The 20934-nt window shown below is 36.2% G+C and overlaps 1 protein-coding gene across 3 annotated transcripts in view; it reads left to right on the top strand.

Annotated features, from left to right (window-relative positions):
• The window catches only part of rassf5 (Ras association domain family member 5), a 74153-nt gene that overhangs the window by 42400 nt on the left and 10819 nt on the right, over positions 1-20934 (top strand). The window contains exon 1 of one of the 3 annotated variants that reach the window (XM_005172889.6): positions 8109-8771. The exons of the other annotated variants lie outside the window; for them this stretch is intronic. Coding sequence (XP_005172946.2) covers positions 8649-8771 — 123 coding nt within the window. The 5' untranslated portion in view covers positions 8109-8648. Of the gene's footprint in view, positions 1-8108; positions 8772-20934 lie in introns of those variants that run through there. 3 annotated transcript variants of the gene reach the window in all.

The raw sequence follows: 20934 nt of genomic DNA, 5'->3' as shown, positions 1-20934 counted from the left end.
TGTGTGTGTGTGTGTGTGTGTGTGTGTGTGTGTGTGTGTGTGTGTGTGTGTGTGTGTGTGTGTGTGTGTGTGTGTGTGTGTGTGTGTGTGTGTGTGTGTGTGTGTGTGTGTGTGTGTGTGTGGGCATGGGCTGATTTCATCATTTGGAGGAGAGCTGTAGTAAAGCGCATTTATATGCTGATTTGTGTGGGTTTGCTCGGTGCATTATTCTACTGTGGATTCCTAAAACAGAATCTGCAGAGTGTTTTGTGGCTCTGTTGTGCTGTAAGACTGAATGAAGACACAGGAAGTGATCTTGATCTTGACGAGGATCCGGTTTTATTTCACTTCAGTAATGTGACGTATTCTAGAGTCAAACAGAAGTAACTTGTTAAAAAAGGGATTAACTGTTGTTATGCCATTTGATTAATGTGTCTGATGTAATTTTTATCTATCTATCTATCTATCTATCTATCTATCTATCTATCTATCTATCTATCTATCTATCTATCTATCTATCTATCTATCTATCTATCTATCTATCTATCTATCTATCTATTATCTATCTATCTATCTATCTATCTATCTATCTATCTATCTATCTATCTATCTATCTATCTATCATCTATCTATCTATTATCTATCTATCTATCTATCTATCTATCTATCTATCTATCTATCTATCTATCTATCTATCTATCTATCTATCTATCTATCTATCTATCTATCTATCTATCTATCTATCTATCTATCTATCTATCTATCTATCTATCATTCTAATTATCTATTATTCTATCTATCATTACATCATTCCATCTGTCTATTATTATATTGTTCCATCTTTCTATCTGTCTGTCTTTTCATCTATCCATCCATCAATCCATTGTTTTCCATCCATTGTTTTCCATCCATCCATCCATCCATCCATCGTTTTATTGTTCTATCATCCCTTCTATGTATTGTTTTATCTATCGTTCTGTTTATTGTTCTGTCTATAATTCTATCATTCTACCTCATTCTATCCATCATTATATCTATTGTCCTATAATTCTGTCATTCTATCTATAGTTCTATCATTCTATCCATTGTTCTTTCTATAGTTCTATCGTTCTATCTATCACTCGCTCTAAAGTTCTATCTATGGCTCTATCGTTCTTTCTGTCTATCGTTCTTTTTGTCTATCGTTCTTTCTGTCTATCGTTTTGTCTCTATCGTTCTTTCCATCTATCGTTCTTTTTATGTATCGTTCTTGGTTTCTATCATTCTTTGGTTCTATCTATCATTCTATCCATCATTCTATAGTTCTATTCATCTTGCCGTCTGCCAATCCTTCCATCCATCCATTTATCATTCTATGTATTGTTATATCTGTCATTCTATCATTCTTTCTATAATTCTATCATTCTCTCCGTCTATCGTTTTCCATCCATCCATCCATCCATCCATCCATCCATCCATCCATCCATCCATCCATCATCCATCCATACATCATTCTATCTAGCGTCCTATCATTTTATCATTCTATCTATAGTTCTATTGTTCTATCTATCATTCTATCTATGGTTCTATCTAAAGTTCTATCTATGGCTCTATTGTTCTTTCTATCTACCGTTTTTTCTATCCATCATCATTGGTTCTATCTATCATTCTATCATCATTATATAGTTCTATTTATTCTGCTGTCCTTCAGTCCATCCATCCATCCATCCGTCCGTCCGTCCGTCAAACCGTTGTTCGATCGTTCGATCATCCTATCTATGTGTTGTTCTATATATTGTTCTATCTACAATACTATCATTCTATCTATCATTCTATCCATCTACCTATTGTTTTCCATCCATCCATCCATCATTCTATTGATCATTCCATCAGTTTATCATTCTATTAATATTCTATTATTCTAGCCTAAAGCTCTATCTATGGCTCTATTGTTTTGTCTATCTATCATTCGTTCTATCTATTGTTCCTTCTATCTAACGTTCTTTATATCTATCATTGTTTTCTATCTATCATTCTTTCTATCGTTCTATATATATTTTTTTTTCTTCTTCTTTTTTTTTTCCCCAGCCCTAATGTTTACTCGTTGTTTTTTAAAAACCACACAGGAAGTCATGAGTTTATATATAAACTATAGCTACTAGAATTCAGCCTGTTGGTTCAGAGCTCTATGCTTCTGAAGACGTAGGAAGGAACAATACATTCAGTAACAGTTGATAACAGTAAAGAATAGTTACGGGTTATAAATACACCATTGTTTCACAGAGAGCCCACCAAACAGAGCTAAGACTGTTTCTCCTCCACAGTTTGCTCATCATCAGGCCTGGAAATCAGAAACCATCTGCATTATTTAACTAAGTTCGAGAATAAGAGAGGTGTTACAGCAGGATCAGAAACATATCATTTGGAGCGTCCTGACGGCATTTAACACCACTGTGAAACAAGAGCCGAGTCCAGTGTCATGATCCAACCAAGCCTCCAGTTACTCTTCACAGAACGTGTCGCCAGCACAATAGCAGAGCAATTACAAGAAGAAACGTTTAGAACTAAAACGCGGAGGGAATACAAAGCCATCTGCTTCCCTGTAGAGAAAAATGCTGGATTGTTTGAGATACATTATCATTGTCAGGCACATCGATTATCTGTAAGCCTCTTCACTCCATACTTCATACTTTAGACAACTTTACAGCCGGTATTTGACGGTGACAAATGACACTTTCCACTTGCATGTATTGCCCTCCATTTTAGGCCCCTCACAGTTTCATTGTGGCTTTTTTAGTCTGGGTGGTTTACTTTGATTTTGCACACATCATCCATGGTATTGATTAAATTTTCCTGGGCAATTGCATATACCCCCTTGCAAGCTCTTTTGAGGGAAACGATTGAGTTCTTGCGAGAATTAATTGGGGTATATTGACAGTAGCCAAAAGAGGACCTTTCTTCTCCCCAGGGGCTTTGGATATTGAATGAGCTCAGCCCCTCTGTCTTTTCCAGCCATCCAACTCATTGATTATGATAATGTGACCCAAGGCCAACGCTTAAGGTAATTTGTCATAAGCTGCTAGTGATGATGTTTTTATGTCCATCCATAGCTCGTGCACCACATCAGATTTTCATCGTTTATGAATATGGACTCTAGATGTATAGTGTAAGCCATGCTGCATTGAAAGAAGATGGCAGAAATGTGGCCCATTGCGGTGTTCAGTGAGAATCTAATAATGCTGACTAAAGAGAATCCAAAGTGGCTTTCAGCCTCCTCTCGTTTATAGTGGCAACCTCTTTCTTCTCGTCTTTTATGTCCCTTTGTGAGAAATTGTCTACTTGCTGCAGAATCCAGACTAAAGCAGGCAATAAATGAAAAAAGTGGTGATAAATGATCTCATTTCAAGTTGGGATATTGCCAGTGTTTTCCCATAGTAACGCAGTGAAGAATTGCATTGCATTTAGTCGCTGAAGGAATAAAAGGCTGTTAGATAATTACAGTGATGCGCTTTGTATATGCTGCCTTATTAGAATCAGTTGACATTCTGTTTGTTTGATTTCATTGGTTTATATCGGTTTTTAGCTTCCACATATAAAGAATTAGTTACATCAGCTGTATTGTTTATATCAGTGTATTCCTTTAAATAATTAACAAGTTATTATCAAGTTGATGGTACTGATGTGCTATAAATATTATTTAGATTATTTTCTTTCTTCTGCAAAACACTAAAGTTATTTTGTTTAAATTAGAGTTGGGTGATGTCGAACAATTTAGCATCAAACAATGTCTAATCTGAAACATTGCAATGGACGATGGCATCATCGCCATAGGCAGTGGTGAATGAATTATTTATTAATCATTAATTTATTCATAACAATATAATTATTTGTAGCCTACCGTTTCAACCATAACCAAATCCTAAATAAATAAAGATAAGTTACTCACAAATTAACACCTGTCAATCACTTTTTCTGTGGGACTCTGGCATAAATAGGCCGAGTGATCTGTGTCTGTATGCACAACCAACAGTATCTGAGGTTTTTGCTAAAATTACTTAGTAAAAGCGTGAAAGCAAAAGATTGAGTGCACTGACGCTGTGACAGATTACCTGATAGATTCAAAAGACAAAAGAGTCTGTAGATAGAGACCAGATGAATTAAATATCACATTTAACAACAATAGTGAGATGCGATCCAGTGGTACACTGTGGGACGTGCACTGCTCTCTGGGGTTTTGTGCTCAAAGCACCCGCTGATTGCCTGGAGCTCAGACGTGCGCACAGTGTGCGTTTTCAGTGGTATAGTGTGGATGGAGATCTTTTTTAGAAATGCTAGATGCCAGTTTGGACGTGGATCGCTTTACATTCCAAAATGTCATTTTAAAACTAAGACATATTAGTGTAAACGGGGCCTGAGTGTGTATTTTTCGGGTTGCTGCTGCATAGGGGGCAGGGTTGAGGATTGCGATGCCGGCTTGGCATTGTGTTGTCTATCAGTCATTGGCTGGATACAGTTGACTTTCACCGTATTGACGAAACAACTTCCACTGAAAAAGAAAAGATAGAAATCTTGTATATTTAAAGTTTTATATATTATTTTGTATATTTGGAGTTTGGATTCACTTGGTGCCAGTCAGAACATTTTTTAGATGTTTACATAGGATGCATTTAGAAAGTGCTTTAAATTGGTTGTTCACTCAAAAATGATAATACTTTGATTGTTTACTTATTGTTCCACACATGTTTGAGTTTATTTGTTCTGTTGAACAAAAAAGAAAATATACAGAACTGAAGAATGCTGGAAAATTCCAAGATTCTTCAGAATACATTTTTTTTTTGTGTTCAACAAATAAAAGAAATTCATCATTTTTTTAAAAACCACTTTATTGTGAGGAAATGAAAAAGAAACATTCATATTTTGGGTGAGCTATTGCTTTGAGGTTTTGACTCCTGATACACCAAGCCAACTGTCAATATGTTGTGGTAATCATCACTGAGCACATGTCAGTTTAGTTTTTGCTTGTGTTCTGCACTGGTTGGACACTGTTATTGAACATTTGGTTGATTGATCAATCACCATCCGCCATCAACAATAAACCTCTACGTAACTAAAAGAGAGAACTCTGATTGGCTGTTCAGTTAAAAATTCAAGTGATGAAAACAAGCAACAGACAGAAGGATGTTCTAAGTTTGCTTTATTTTACCTGAACATTTCAATAGGCAAATGTATTCAAAACCACAAAAGCCTTCAGGAATTACGAAATTGATCAAAATGAATAATAATAAAGGTCAGCAAACATTTCTGTTTAAAGTTTGTATTGATACATTTTGGTCCCAGTTTCAGTACCATCTTACACAAGATTATATTTTTTCAAGATAGCTAAAACTAAATTCAAATAAATTAGTTGGATGTTGAACCACCATTAGTTTAGTTATTATCATTAAAATACCAAATAGTTGACCACTGTGACTCATTTCTTGTTGATAGCCGAATGTATATGACAGTGATTTGATTTTATATGCTTATCTTGTGCACATCTAACGTATAATGGTGCTCCAGCTGGACTAATAATGCGCTCAAGGTCACGGTCAAAGGTTAAGACCAAAAGCCCTGATGGCTGCAAGGAGAGATCAGATGTCAACTTTAATTTTGACCTGCAGTGGAACATATGTACATTTAATGTTGTGACGCTCTGGTTTTTCTTAGTCTGCAGTGTTTGTATGGTTAATTTGCTTTTGTTTTAGATGCTGTTTTCTTGTCCATCTGGAAGACATCTCTTAAAGGTTCCATTCAAACGATTGCTCTCTGTTTATTACTATTAGTGTTAGATTGCTCATGCAGTGCACAGGCAGCAGGACATTACAGTGTGATGAATTATTTATAGAATGTGCAACAGTAATGATTATCAGTAAGGCCTTTGAATTCTACCTGTGGCTTTTAAAGGCTCTCTGGCATATTTAAATTTACATTAAATCATGTAGCAGAAGCTTTTATCCAAAGTGACTTACAAATGAGGAACATCACAGGTTATTTAGTATTGGAGAAAACAGTAGGCTATTTGCAGGGCACAATGGTGGATTTTGTTTATACAGAAGTGAAATGCAGCAGAGAAAAGATTTGATTCTGATTGGAAGAATGCAATATTTTATAGTATATCCCAAAAGGAATGATTTGTTTAGAATGCTTTATTGTAATTGACCATTCTAACTGCTTGCAGTCAGTTTATTTTCATGTTTCTCATTTGACTGTGGTTCTTTCATTATACATAAAAAAAAAATCTAAACTCAAATGTTCACTAATTATTTATTCTAAATAGCAGTTTGTTAAATATTTAATGTGATTTTGCATTCATATATTTTTTATCATTTCATTTATTATTTAGTTGGTAAATATGTGTTTTATTTACACACACATTTTTATTTTATTTGGAATATTTGATTAGTTGGTTGTTTTCATTAATTTCATTCATTCAATCATTCTTTTATTTATACTAGGTCATATTAGTCAAAATGCATTGAGATGTATTCAGTTCAATTCAATTTTATTTGTATAGCGCTAATTATTTAAATTAATAATTGTTTCAAAGCAGCTTTTCAGAAGGTGCCCTTTATTGGATTACAATTAAATTAAGTTAAAGTTACAATCAAATATACATTATTATCTACAGACATAGTTAACCTGCAATTTCATTGCACATAGGTAGGCCCACAAGGAGTCTGCAGATTTTTAGCCTATCATTGAGTATTTACATGTATAAATTTATATTTATTCAGTTTTTAAATTAATTTCAATAATATCTTGTGACATAATAATAGTAATAATAAAATGTTTATAATAGTCATTTATAATTCTGTTTGTAAAGTAATATTTTCTGTCTTTTAGTAGATATATTATGTAAAAGACTTGCTTTGTTTGATCCAAGGGGATATAATTGGATTTGCATTGTAAACATTAATAAAAGTTAAAAAGGTATTATTTTTTATTTCATATATTAAGTTTTTAGTTATGATGCTGGGACAAGGCAGTGGCGCAGTAGGTAGTGCTGTCGCCTCACAGCAAGAAGGTCCCTGGTTCGAACCTCGGCTCAGTTGGCGTTTCTGTGTGGAGTTTGCATGTTCTCCCTGCCTTCGTGTGGGTTTCCTCCGGGTGCTCCGGTTTCCCCCACAGTCCAAAAACATGCGGTCCAGGTGAATTGGGTAGGCTAAATTGTCTGTAGTGTATGAGTGTGTGTGTGTGTGGATGTTTCCCAGAGATGGGTTGCAGCTGGAAGGGCTGCATAAAAACTTGCTGGATAAGTTGGCGGTTCATTCCGCTGTGGCGACCCCGGATTAATAAAGGGACTAAGCCGACAAGAAAATGAATGAATGAATGAATGAATGAGTTATGATGCTCCTAAAATCATTCCTCATGAATCTGCAGATTTTTTTTTACTAAAGTCTTCGCAGGATAACAAAAAATATGTGCGCAGATTCTGTCCTACACACAGTATATGTGATGTCTGTTCATATTTAATGAAGTGTATCTGTTTATTAAGTGTATGTGTTGTCCTGGAAGTCCTTGTTGGTTGAGCCCATCTCTTTATTTATGATATAACTCATGATATATTTTTATAAAATAAACCCTGTTAGATTGATACAAAACCACCTTTTATTAATATAATGATCATGTGATTACACATCGTCCCTTATTTTTTCCAAACTGATAAAACATAAGATTTCTTTTTCAATGCTGCCTATATTAACGTTCCAGTGCCTTTCAACAATACTCCGAATTCATTCTGCCTGCCATCAAGGGCAATTTTGCATATCAGGTACTATGTAAAATAGCCTCTGCAAGACCACATGCAGAGATCTCTCTCCTTTTCCTCTCCTTCCTCCTCCCGCTCCTCTGGTCTATTCTCTTTCGTTCTTTCTTGCCTTCTCTCAGTCTCTTTTTCTCTTCAATGGGAAATGTCTTGAGTTGAGCAAAGAGCAGTTGCATGCAGGAAGAGCGATAGTGGAGGAGGGAGGGGGAAGGAGGAGGGTGTTTGCGCAAGCTTGTAGGCAGATAACAGACCCAACCACAGATGGTGGAGCGAGAAAGAGAGAGAGAGCGAGAGAGCGTGCGCGGTGGTGTGAGAGAAGGAGGAAGGGAGGGAGGTGCAGTACGTCAGTTCTCTGCTCACTCAGTCACTGTGAAGCAGGTTGATTTTCTGCTGTCTTTCGTCGCAGCTTTACCGGAGACTCCTGCATCCATCTGAGCCTGTTCAAGGAAGATGCAACACAATGTTCGTGCAACATTCTCACACCTTTAGCCCTGTTGATGGCAAGACTGTGTGACTGCATGCGAGTTGGTGGATGACAAGACCAGCAATTTATGTGCACTGACATGCTTTCCTGCACCTTGGGCTGTTTTTCTCATCTCCAGCAGTTGTCGTGGGTTTAGATCAGCAGGCTATTGGCTGACAGGAGCGAGAGAAGGTACTTCTGCCTGTTTGTGACCTGTGGAAACAGGAACTGAGCATCAGATACCTCTGAGAGAAGTTTCAGGGCTTGTTTCCGGGAGCACGTGGAGCTCTGGCCCTTCACCTGAAGCTGTGGTCCCCCGCTCCCAACCCATCCTCCCCTTCCCATCCCTGGAACCTGGAATGGTGCATTTGGTCCCACGAAGACCCGTGTAGGGAGTCCCCCAAACTGGATCCGACCCCGCAAATGACCGGCAGCAATAGCATGAGCAGTGGATACTGCAGCCTGGATGAGGAGAGCGACGATTTCTCCTTCTTCACCGCCAAAACCTCATTCTTCCGGCGTCCACAGGCAAAACAAGTAGAAAAGGTAGCGTATGAATGCAAGGCTGATGGGTTGGTGAAGACTGAGTGAGTGCATTTGCACCTAATAGCAAAAAAATGAGAAGCGTTTACACGGAAGTGCTGTTTTCTTTATGCTGCTAACTGCTGAATTGTAAGGAAGGTGTTTTGGATGCATTCAGAACAGGTTTATGACCTAATGTGTTTTGACTGAAAACACAGCCTGTCTGTTGTGGGTTTCCTTGCATTATGTTCAGCACTGTTCAGGTTGTTAAAGTAAGATGAAAGATTTTGTATTGGACATGTGTGCACTCTCTGAGAAAATGGCACAAAGCTGTCATCTGGTTAAATTTTATTTGGGTTTGTCGATATTTAAACCAGATATTGGTTGAAAAAGCACAGTAGTTTTTAGAGTGTAGTTCCGTTACTTATATTTACATTTAAGTAGTAATTTGTTAATTTTAGGGACTTATACATTAGCCTTTTTTAGGGTGCTAATATGCACCATCAATACTAGTTCATGTCCTTACTAATAAGTATTTTTAAGGTTTCCTGCTAATATGAACTATTTAGATACTAATGCTTTCCCCTTAAGTTCTAAAAAGTATTTACCCTCTAGGTGTACATGAAGTACAAGTGTGAACATTTTGAAAGCTTCACTGAAAGCTTTGCACCTTTGCTCTTTAGAATGACTCCAGACTCTGTTTAAAGAGATATTAGCTCTCTAGAACTTAAATGATTTGATGCAAAATAAGCTCATCCATTACTTTCCTTTGCTGTCGTTTCAGAAGCTTAATATTTCTGCCATTTTGGAACTCTAACTGAAATCTAAGCTTTCCCGTTTCGTTTTGCATTCTTGAAATGAGTAGATAAAATGAAGGCCAGTGTTTCCACTCTGCAAGGCTGTTTGTTTGACTCTCATGGACGGATTAAAATGTATACCTTGAATGCCCTGTAAGATGCTTTGTATTAAAGTGTCTGTTAAGGTGACAGCCAAAAGGGGGTTAGTAGGTGGCTAATGCACCATTGCATTGAGGTTACTTAAACTTACAATGATTATAAGAGCTTAAAGATGTTCCTTAAGAAGGATTAAGGAATGCATGACCATTTTAAGGCTCTGTTTTACACTAATTTAATAAGTATTTAATACTTGAGCTGAAGAACTGAAGTTTCATTTAACACAACGCTGTACAGTTTGAGCCAATTCTATCCACCAAAAACCTTAATGCAAATTGCTTTTACTTTAGCTCATAAGCTGCACATCTCGACCTTCAGCATAGACTCTTTTAAGCATGGCAGGGTACATACATAAAGTGCGCTCTCACACTCTCAGAGCTTTTTAATGCTGTGAGGGGAAGGAAATGGCTGCTGATTGTGCCAGAAAGGCCCGTCCTTCCCTGAATCAGAGAATGTGTTATTTTACAAGACCTCATAGCTTTTACACTGACTTCCTGTTCCTTTAGGCCTCTATATATCTCATAGTGACATAGTTGCTGACTGTAAAAAAAAAAAAAAAAAAAAAAAAAAAAGTTGGTCAGAGTATAGATTAAAGTTGTATTCTGAAAAGCACAGAAGTGGAAAGAATACTACATGTCCTCAAACACTCCTGTATCTGGGCTGACCAGCCTTACATCACTTTCTGCAGTATCAGGTTTGGAAAGAGCTTCTCAGGATGTGAATTATTCATCCTGTTCTCATCTATGTCTGGACACAACGTGAGCTGTCAATTTGAGGACATTCAGTGGGCACGGTTCAAATCATTTGGTTTGGGGTGTTTTATATTGGGGAATACTGTACAAAAGTTTGAGGTTGGTAAGACTTCGTAATGTTTTTGAATGAAGTGTCTTGACATGTGCAGGTGTTGGATAAAAAAAAAGGAGATTGTGAGATAGTATTGCAATTTTATAAAACTGTTATTTTAATTATTTCTGACATGCAAGGTTAAAGTTTCAGAAGTAATTACTTTAGTTTTCAGTTTCACATGACCCTTCGGGGGTAAAAAAATAGACATTTTTCAGGATTATTTTGTGGAAACAAAGTTTAAAAGAACAAAAGAAAAACATGAATTAATTTTTGTAACATTCTAAATGTTATTTTTGTGCAAGTCAGCCCATTCTTGGTAATTGAAATGCAGCAAATAATTATTATTATTTTTAATTTATAATAAATAAAATTTAGTTTTGCTTACTTTAGTACTTTAGGACCAATTCTCACTTTCCACTATTAGCTGGTTGCAGCATAGGCTCATTCTAGAAACGTAGCCCTATATACATTTCTGGAGATCGCAAATTATGTAGCCAGAAGTATGTATGGCTACATTTCGTTTTTAAAATAAACGATACGGGGCGGTATGACGCCCTTCCTTTTCGGTGCCATTTCGTTTGGCCATTCTGTTTGGCCAGTTAGCTCGACATGTATGTTGGCGAACTTGAGACGCAGAGAGGAGTTGATCACAACTACGAGGTTCGAATCCGGTGAAGAACGGTTCCAGAAAGCGGGTAGGACATAAACAGAAGTCAAAAAATAAAATAAACAAGTACACAAAAGAATGGGAATGTGGTATAATCTGCAAACTTGATAAAAATCATTTTTTTCTTGGGTTTAGGGAAGGAGGAGGGTGGGTCAGTCGATTGGTCAGTCAGTTAGTCAAACAGTCGACAGCGGCCTCTGGTGGATTTACGTGAGAATAGCAGGCTCAAATGACACTCGCGAGAAAATTTTGAGAGAAGTGTACACAGCAACCTCTGGTGGATTTGTGAAAACAAAAACAGCAAAAAAAAACAACATTCCTCTTCAGACGTATTTCGCGCTGTCCAGAAATATATATAGAGGTACATTTTCAGTATGAGCCTGTGTTGGGCTTATTACTGGATTATTATTAAGAGATTGGCTGTTTATCAGGCCTTATAAAGCACATATTCTGCAGGATCTTATTCTACATTCATAATCCTACCCAATACAAACATTACTGCTACATTGGTAACTATTAATAAGCAGCAGATTTATTTTATTCAGGCAAAAGTCATAAATGATTTATTAATATATATAGTGAGAATCTTACCTTAAATTGTGACCAATAAAATCTTACTAGCCTCAAACAAATGATGAAGTAAGCTGTGTTTTAAATGCTGTAGATTGATAGTTTGGCTTAATAGTTTGTTGCATGTTTGTTCTTCTAAGCAGTTCAGCCTGACAAAAAGCCTGACAAAAAGGTTCCTGCAGGTCTACCCTAGTGTTACCAGCAGGGCTGTTGATTGTTTGTGTATCGTGTCGCTAGGTGCAGGGCGTTACTTATAATTTCAGCTATTGGCTGACGGACGTTAGATTTATGTTTACTTGTCTGTGATAAGATCTCATTTAGTAATTATTTTGGATTATTAAAGTATTTGTACATTGTTTTGCTTCTGCTGAACACAAAATAAGCACTGCTTGAACAGACAGAGAGTGAAGGTGAAGTTAACTTGTACAAATTCTTCTTAGCATCTCTAAAAGCCCTCTCAGAAGAACCCCAGGGATGGAAAAATGGAAGATTAGCTTGCGTTCTCACTTCAGTGTGCACATTCTTTTTGCAAGTTATGGGATTAATATTGCTTTATGGATCAATAATACATTTCCTCTTTACATTGCCAAGTTAAACAAAGGCTTTTAAAGCAGGCTCTTTGAGTAATAGTGACTTGATAAATGCTACTGCTTTTGCGTTCATTAATTATTCCAGAAGCTTCCAAAACAACATTGAAACCTTCTTTATACACATCTTAAATTGGTTTAAAGCAGCAGTTCACCCAAAAAAGAAGTCAATTATTTATTCATACTGTACTTGTTAAAGACCTATTTGAGTGTCTTTCATAAAATTAAACACAAGGCAATTCAGTGACTGCAGCATTCTTCAGTAATATCATAAAGATGTGTGTTCCATGGGAAAAAGAAAATGGAAGCACTTGAGAGGGAGTAAACGGTGAGAAAATGTTCAGTTTTGGCTGGACTATTTCTTCAATCTCATTTTTTGTTGATTTTAGACTGAACTGACAGCCATTAAGGAAGGGAACAAGAATGAAATAGCTTCCTCTTCAAGGGCAGCCATGGGGACGTCAACATTTGATTAGGCAAAGTCATGCAAACATCAGCCGTTTGCTCAGGGTTTTGCTGTATCTATGATGAGAGCTTATTTTGTCTCCAATATGGTAGATGTTACAGATGTGGTGCCTTTCCTGAAAATGTCTACAACAGAAACTTCTTAAAGGGACGATTCACCAAAAAATCACCTGTGCCTCCATTTGTTCCAAACAAATTGTTCTTTTTTAAGTTTCTTTCATCATTTAAACACAAAGAAAAGATATTTTGAAAAGGATTGAAAACTGGTCTCCTTCAATCTTTTTTTCTGCAGTTAATGTCAGTGGCTACCAATGTATGTAATTAAAATATATTCATTTGTGTGTTCAACAGAAAACAGAGACTCACTTTAGGGTGAGCCGTTGATAAGTAAATGTACATTTTCGGCTGAACCATTATGATAGCTGCTAATACGAATGGCTGTTTAAGGTCACATACTGTAGATGCTGATTGCACAAACAAATCACCATGTTAACTTGCTATAGGTATTCCACGATGCATAAAAGCAAAACAGACCCAAGCGTAATTCCCAGATAATGGAGAGCATTTTTATGAAAGGCACTGGAATGACTGAAGGCATAGTGCTTGTTCTGCTGATGTGCTGTTTATTGTAGTGTATTGCATGTGTGCAGAGCTGCAGTGAGGAGGACTGATCTCCTACTGCACACTTGACCCAGTAATGAGAGAAAGAGAGAGGGAGAGAGAGAAAGAGAGGCGTGTGGGAGGAAGCAGAGCATCAGGATTCATTCCTTCACTGCGACAGAGAGAAACACATGAGCAAAATCAATTCAGAGCAGATAAATCTTTGAAAGCATGCTGAGATATGAAGTCTCACATCTATTTACAAGGGCTTGGATCAGTATTTGTACTGTACTGCTGTAATATATCAAACATACATAAGGAATGCTTGAAATGAACAAATCTATCTATCTATCTATCTATCTATCTATCTATCTATCTATCTATCTATCTATCTATCTATCTATCTATCTATCTATCTGTCTGTCTGTCTGTCTGTCTGTCTGTCTGTCTGTCTGTCTGTCTGTCTGTCTGTCTGTCTGTCTGTCTGTCTGTCTGTCTGTCTGTTGTTTTATCTTTCATTCTATTTATTGTTCTATCTTTCTATCTATATCATTCTATCCATTCATCTGTCCATCCATCTATGCTATCGTTCAATCTATCTATTCATCCATCCATCCATACATCCATCCTATCATTTGATCCATCCATCCATCCATACATTCATCTATCCTATCGTTCCATCCATCCATCCATCCATCCATCCATCCATCCATCCATCTATCCATCTATTCATCCGTCCATCCATCCATTCATCCATCCATCTTATAGTTCAATCTATCCATCCATCCTATCATTTAATCGGTCCATCCATCCATCCATCCATCCATCCATCCATCCATCCATCCATCCATCCATCCATCCATCCATCCATCCTATCGTTCAATCTATCTATCCATCCATCCATCCATCCTATCATTCAATCTGTCCATCCATCCATCCTATCGTTCAATCTGTCCATCCATCCATCCTATCATTCAATCTATCTATCCATCCATCCATCCATACATACATCCATCATGTTGTTTGATTTATCCATTAATTCATCCTATCGTTCAATTTAATCATCCATCCATCTATCCATCTTTTCATCTGTCCTATCGTTCGATCCATCCATCCATCCTATCGTTCAATCTATTCATCCATCCATCCATTCATCCAATTGTTCGATCCATCCATTTATTTTATCGTTCGAACTATCCATCCATCCTATCGTTCAAACTATCCATCCAAGCATCCTATTATTCAATCTATCCATCCATCATCCTATCATTTGATCTACTGTATCTATCCATCCATCCATCCCTTCATTTGTTCGATCAATCCATCCATATATCCTTTCGTTCTATCTATCTAATCCATCCATCCATCCATCCATCCATCCATCCATACATCCAATTGTTTGATCTTTCCATCCATCAATCCTATCGTTCGATCAATCCATTTATCGATCGTATCATTTGATCCTATCTATCCATACAACCTATAGTTCGACCTATCCATCCATCCTATCATTCCATCTATCCATCCATACTTTCGTTCGATCTAACGTCCTATCGTTTGATCTATCTATCATTTTATCATTCTATCGTTTGATCTATCGTTCTATCATTCGATCTGTCTACTGTTCTATCGTTCGATATATCTATTGCTCTATCGATTCGATTTATCCATTGTTCGATCTATAATTCATTCTGTCTGTATGTTTCTGTCTGTCTGTCTTAATCCATCATCATTTAGTTCATCTCTCAAATCTGTCTGAATGCAATTTTATTTATATACTGTGTTTTAATAATATATATATATATATATATATATATATATATATATATATATATATATATATATATATATATTCTAAAAACAAATGTAAACACTATTAAAAACTAAATGAACATTTAAAAGCAATGCTTAATTAACTATTGCATATCTATAAATGCTGTCTGAAATTTGCATGTAAAATTAGCATTAGTTTCAGTAATGTTACTCATAGTGCAAAGAATAGGTTATTTTCATTGCTGTTTAAAGTGAGATAACTGGACATAAACATGAGGCTAATAAAAATGCTAATCTTTGAGGAATATTTCCGGTGGCACCTAGAGGTTTTTGCATCTGAATTGAATATATATATATATATATATATATATATATATATATATATATATATATATATATATATATATATATATATATATATATATATATATATATATATATATTTTTTTTTTTTTTTTTTATATATATATATTTTTTTTTTTTAATACAGAAAGTAAGACAACAACAAGCATGAATAATTAAGTCAAAACACAAAAGTGAAAAATCATGTATGCAACAGTGAACTGGGGGACTCTTAATCTCTCTATATATAGACTCCCATTTGCTCACCTGTGTCTGACCAGCCATAGCAGGCATTACTGCAACTCAAGCCAGTGCATTAGCAAAGTACATTAGCAATGCATTAGCAGTCACTCACACACACCGAGTAAAGAGAGATTTCCTCTGAAAACCATAGGCTTCCCTAGAATTGATGTTGGCGAACACTTGCTGCTCTCACTTCCTGTATTTCATGTTAGTACAGTTCTCACGCTGATAACCAGCGCATGCCGCGTCTCTTAGAAGCAGGTTTTGAGGCTGTTCAGTGGCTACAGATGGAGATGACTTGCACACTGCTTGAAACTGACACTAAGAGCATTGAGTTCAGTCTGAGGAGTCGTATGCTGTCCTTAAAGAGATAGTACACCAACAAATTTATTATTTACTGACTCTTTACTTGTTCCAAAGCTGAATCCTGCAACCATTGACTTCCAGAGTATGTGTTTTTCCTACTAAGGAAGTCACCGGTTACAGGTTTTCAGCTTCGTTAAAAATATTCTCTATTGTGATTAACAGAAGAAATGGAGTCAAGCAGGTTTAGAAGTAAAGGGTGAGTAAATGATGACAGAATTTTAGGTGAACTGACACTGCAGGTAAACAAGGTAAATAAATAAAAATAGATATTAATATTTAGTTACATGTTTATAAAATGTAATGTTTAAATATGCAAATTAGGCATTGCTAATTTAGTATGCACTAATTTGCATACATTTCTACAAGAAAAAAAAACATTAAATAAAGTCATGTTTTAAATTAAATGTTTTTGTCGTATTAAGAGATGTGTTATTACATTATAATAACATTTTATATTATAACAATTCCTTGTAGAATAAAATATATAATCAGGCAAATTATGTATGCACAGGTCTCTCTATACAAACTTTCAGAGTATAGATTTGACTAGAAGTGCTACAGAATGGAGATTTACGGCTTAATCAAGAAAGAAAACTCAAGTTTGAGAAATCATCCTTAAAATTATGCACAAATTGTGATAAAAAAACAAACAGCTCAAAATCTCATAGAAAAGACAGGTGCATGAAAAGCAGTGTTTTGGCATAAGAACACCTGCATGACATACAGCGATGACTGTGTGATGACTGTCTGATGTTATTGGCAGCCGTGCCCTTTTCTCTGGTGTCGTGTCAGCTCTGTGAGCTTATATTTGCACAGGTCAGGCCCTAAGGCACCTTTGTTATGTTCATGGTAACACCCTGCACTTGTACTGTTCGTTATTTTCTTTCCTCCATTTGTTTAACTCTCATTTTTTTCTTTAAAGAACGACTTATAACATTTAACAATGAAAGTCATTCTTCAATAGAGGAAGGGCATATTGTTCAAATGTGCCTCTTGTGACCTCAGACCTGTTGGGTAGGTTTTCATCTGTTTAAAAAACATTTACATATAGAATCATGCATAGTGTACTTTCTTTTGTATTACTGTAGGTGCATTTATGCAAGAAAGTACTGGGTAAAACAAGGTTAGGTTCAGAGTATTTCTACTGGTTATTCTATCAGTTATTGTTTTTAATAACATCTCTTCTTCTTCTTCTTTGGCCTTAGTCCCGTGGGGTTGCGGGGTCGGCTCTTTTGGAACAAGCCTTTTAGACTTGTCCATATGATAACGACTTTTTTACACATTCCTACCGGCCTGTCGTCTTTGCCTGTCACCCTCATACACTCATTCACTACGGACAATTTAGCCTACCCAATTCACCTGCAGCATGTCTTTGGACTGTGAGGGAAACCGGAGCACCCGGAAGAAACCCACGCGAACACAGGGAGAAAGTGCAAACTCCTCATAGAAATGCCAACTGAGCCGAGGTTCGAACCAGCAACCTTCTTGCTGTGAGGCGACAGACTACCTACTGCGCCACTGCCTCGCCCATTTTTTTAATAACATAATGAGCATATATAGTATCTACATGCAGAACTAGGCTCTAAATGTGCTACCAAAATACTATTTTACCAGACATTTATTGTTGTAATGAAATATAGGATTTATTTATATATAAATGTCCATAAAGCTGAAGTATGAGAATATTTTATGTAATTTTGGTGACTCTCTTTATTTATTGGTATGGAAACTGACAATATTTTCTGCCAGTAGAGACACAGAAATTAAAAAAATTATTTGTTTTGGCTGTTTACAAGTTTTTCCGTTGCATTTTGAAAACTGTTTTGACAGATGACAACATTGCTAAACAATCCTCAGTTGCACATATTGCACATAAGCAATTGAACAAACAAAAACGCATTAATATTGTTCAGATTTAGTTGAAAATAATAAGAAATCTTTTGAATGTTATGTCCAACATAGGCTCATTCTGAAAATGTAACCTAGATACGCTTTTGGAGAATGTAAATTATGTAGTCAGAGCCACATATGGCTGCATTTCATCTTCAAAAACAAACACTACGGAGTGGTATGGCACTGTTTCTTTTCTCACATTTCAGATGACCGCTTACATTACTAGTTTGTCCGGTAGCTCAAAATATACGTCAGCTGACTTGGGGCACAGAGCAGAAAAAAACAAAAGCTACAAAATAAAATAAACAAGTTAATAACAGAGTGAGAAATGTGGTAAATCTGAAAATGTGGTAAAAATCGGGGGGCTTTTCTTTTTCTGGATTACTTTTTAAAACACTGCAGTTGCGTTTAGGGAAGGGGGCTGGCGGGTCAGTTGGTGCTTTTTTAATTTTTTGATCTCTCAGTAAAATTATATAGGGTTACATAATCAGAAAGAGCCTGAGTCGGTAATGTCACAATTAAAAAAAGTAAAAAATATAGGCTCCCTATTCTTTATAAAAAGTAAAAGTACATATTTACTGCTCAGTTGCTGTTTTTATAATAAGCATAGTATCAATGCAATACTAGACTCTAAAATAAAGTGCTGCCAAAATAATCATATGTCAGACATCTTTGGTTCACCGCAAGGAGTGTTCTAGAAAAATGAGTGTCTGCCACAGTTTGTTTTTCCTGCAGTCACAGGATATCCGGGTCGCGTTTGAAGTCGCCTCTGCTCGCTCGCTGATAAAATCTGACAAAATGTGATTCACAGCTTTCTCACTTCAGGTGATTTTTCTTTCTCAAACCTGGAGGAAAGAAGAAGTCCTCCGCTTAAGAACATTATCACATGCATTCTATTTTAAAACAGGCATTTTTATAAACGCCTAAACCGCAAAGTGGAGTTTTTTTTCAGGCAAACTACTCTAATTAGGGTTTTTCCTCTCTTTTTTTTTTGAATGTGCGTCTCTCTCTGAATTTCAGCAGATACAGTAAGCAGAGTTAATCGACAGGAGAGATCCACACTTCAGCTTCCCACTATACACACACACACACATAGACACACATGATGTCCTTTATTTCAATTACAACTCCTACGCTCATGAGAGCTCGCTGTCACATACTCTACACACTTTTTCCAGCAGAAATCACTTATACTCTCCTCTCCACTCTGAGTGTAACAGTGAGGATTCTTCCCTCTTTCATGAAAACGACATTTATATACTCGGAATGGAAAGGTGATGATGGGAGATGGAGTTTGGATTGCTCTCGAATGTCATGCAGGCTGTTTGCACTTTTTATTTATGATTATACCTGGTGTATTAATTCATTTCTTTTGTCCACTTTGTCCAGATTTCTTTTAAAGGACACTCTGTGGGTGGTGTATACATGGGCTTTTTTATCTGTTATTCCAATCTAATAAATCTAATATAATCTGCCCAGATAGCTGTAAAATTATGCTGAACACAGGATTGTATTTGAAAAAAATATATAATTTTAAATAAATTTCAGAAGGAAAAGTCTACATTTTTCCTGTCAAAGCACTTTAGTAACATGTCCAATGCTTGAGAATGAGGTTGGTATGCAGAATAGGGTTGGTGTTATTTGCTTTTAATTAAGATAATGGCCCCAAGTCAATATTTTCAGAACTGATAAAATTTTAAAAGAACCCCAAATAGATGTTAGATGATACTGAAGATTTTTTTAATTCACAGTTTTTTTTTTATTTTAGCAGTATTTTGAAACTTTAAAAAAGTATGTGTAAATATAAAAATTTAATTAAACATAAAACATGACAATTTACATAAACTCACAATGACACCAAATGGAATAATTTAACACTTTTTTTGTCAAATAAGTTTTATTGAAGACAGTTAGTTAGATAGTTAGATAGTTCTCTGTTTGCATATTTTGTCCACATATATAGGCAAAGTAAATAAAAAATCATAATTAAAAAAAAAAAACAAGCAAACTTGTTTCACAGACCTGTTTGTACCACAGAGTATGATGACAGCATATTAGAACATCACAGAAACTAAGCATTATTATGATTGGGTTTTTTCAAGGTAACAGATAAAAGGATGCCAAGTTTTGTCAAATTATTCAAGTTTTCTTTCAACACTTTTTATTTTTCAAATAGTATCTAATTCGCTTCAAATGTAACATAGAGGCAACTTCTCCAAGCCACAGTTTACATGTAGGATCATTCCCCTTTCCCCCCCCAAAACAGCAGCAGTAGCTTCTTGGCAGTAGTTAAACAGTATGAGAGCAATTTATGTTGTCAATTTAACAATTATTAAAATAACAAAAATTATAACAGCTAAGTAAACTTTATATTCCATATGTTATACAAACCAGATTAAAATTTCAGCAGTTCCTTTGTAGGAAAACTACAAAATTTGTCTTTTAAAAAAATACTTAGCATTAAATGGTGCAGTAGGTAGTGCTGTCGCCTCACAGCAAGAAGGTCGCTGGGTTGCTGGTTCGAACCTCGGCTCATTTGGCGTTTCTGTGTGGAGTTTGCATGTTCTCCCTGCCTTCGTGTGTGTTTCCTCTGGGTGCTCCGGTTTCCCCCTCAGTCCAAAGACATGCGGTACTGCAGTTGAATTGGGTAGGCTAAATTGTGCGTAGTGTGTGTGTGTGTGTGTTTGTGTGTGTGTGCGTGTGTGTGTGGATGTTTCCTAGATTTGGGTTGCAGCTGGAAGGGCATCCGCTGCACAAAAACTTGCTGAATAAGTTGGCGGTTCATTCCGCTGTGGCGACCCTGGATTAATAAAGGGGCTAAGCCGACAAGAGAATGAATGAAAGAATGAGATGTTTTAGGCATGAGCCTGTATAAGATTATG

This window comes from Danio rerio, chromosome 11 (genome assembly GCF_049306965.1).
Source record: "Danio rerio strain Tuebingen ecotype United States chromosome 11, GRCz12tu, whole genome shotgun sequence".
NCBI classification, from domain to species: domain Eukaryota; kingdom Metazoa; phylum Chordata; class Actinopteri; order Cypriniformes; family Danionidae; genus Danio; species Danio rerio.
Note: the sequence above shows the minus strand (reverse complement) of the source record. Positions and strands in the feature narration are given on the sequence as shown.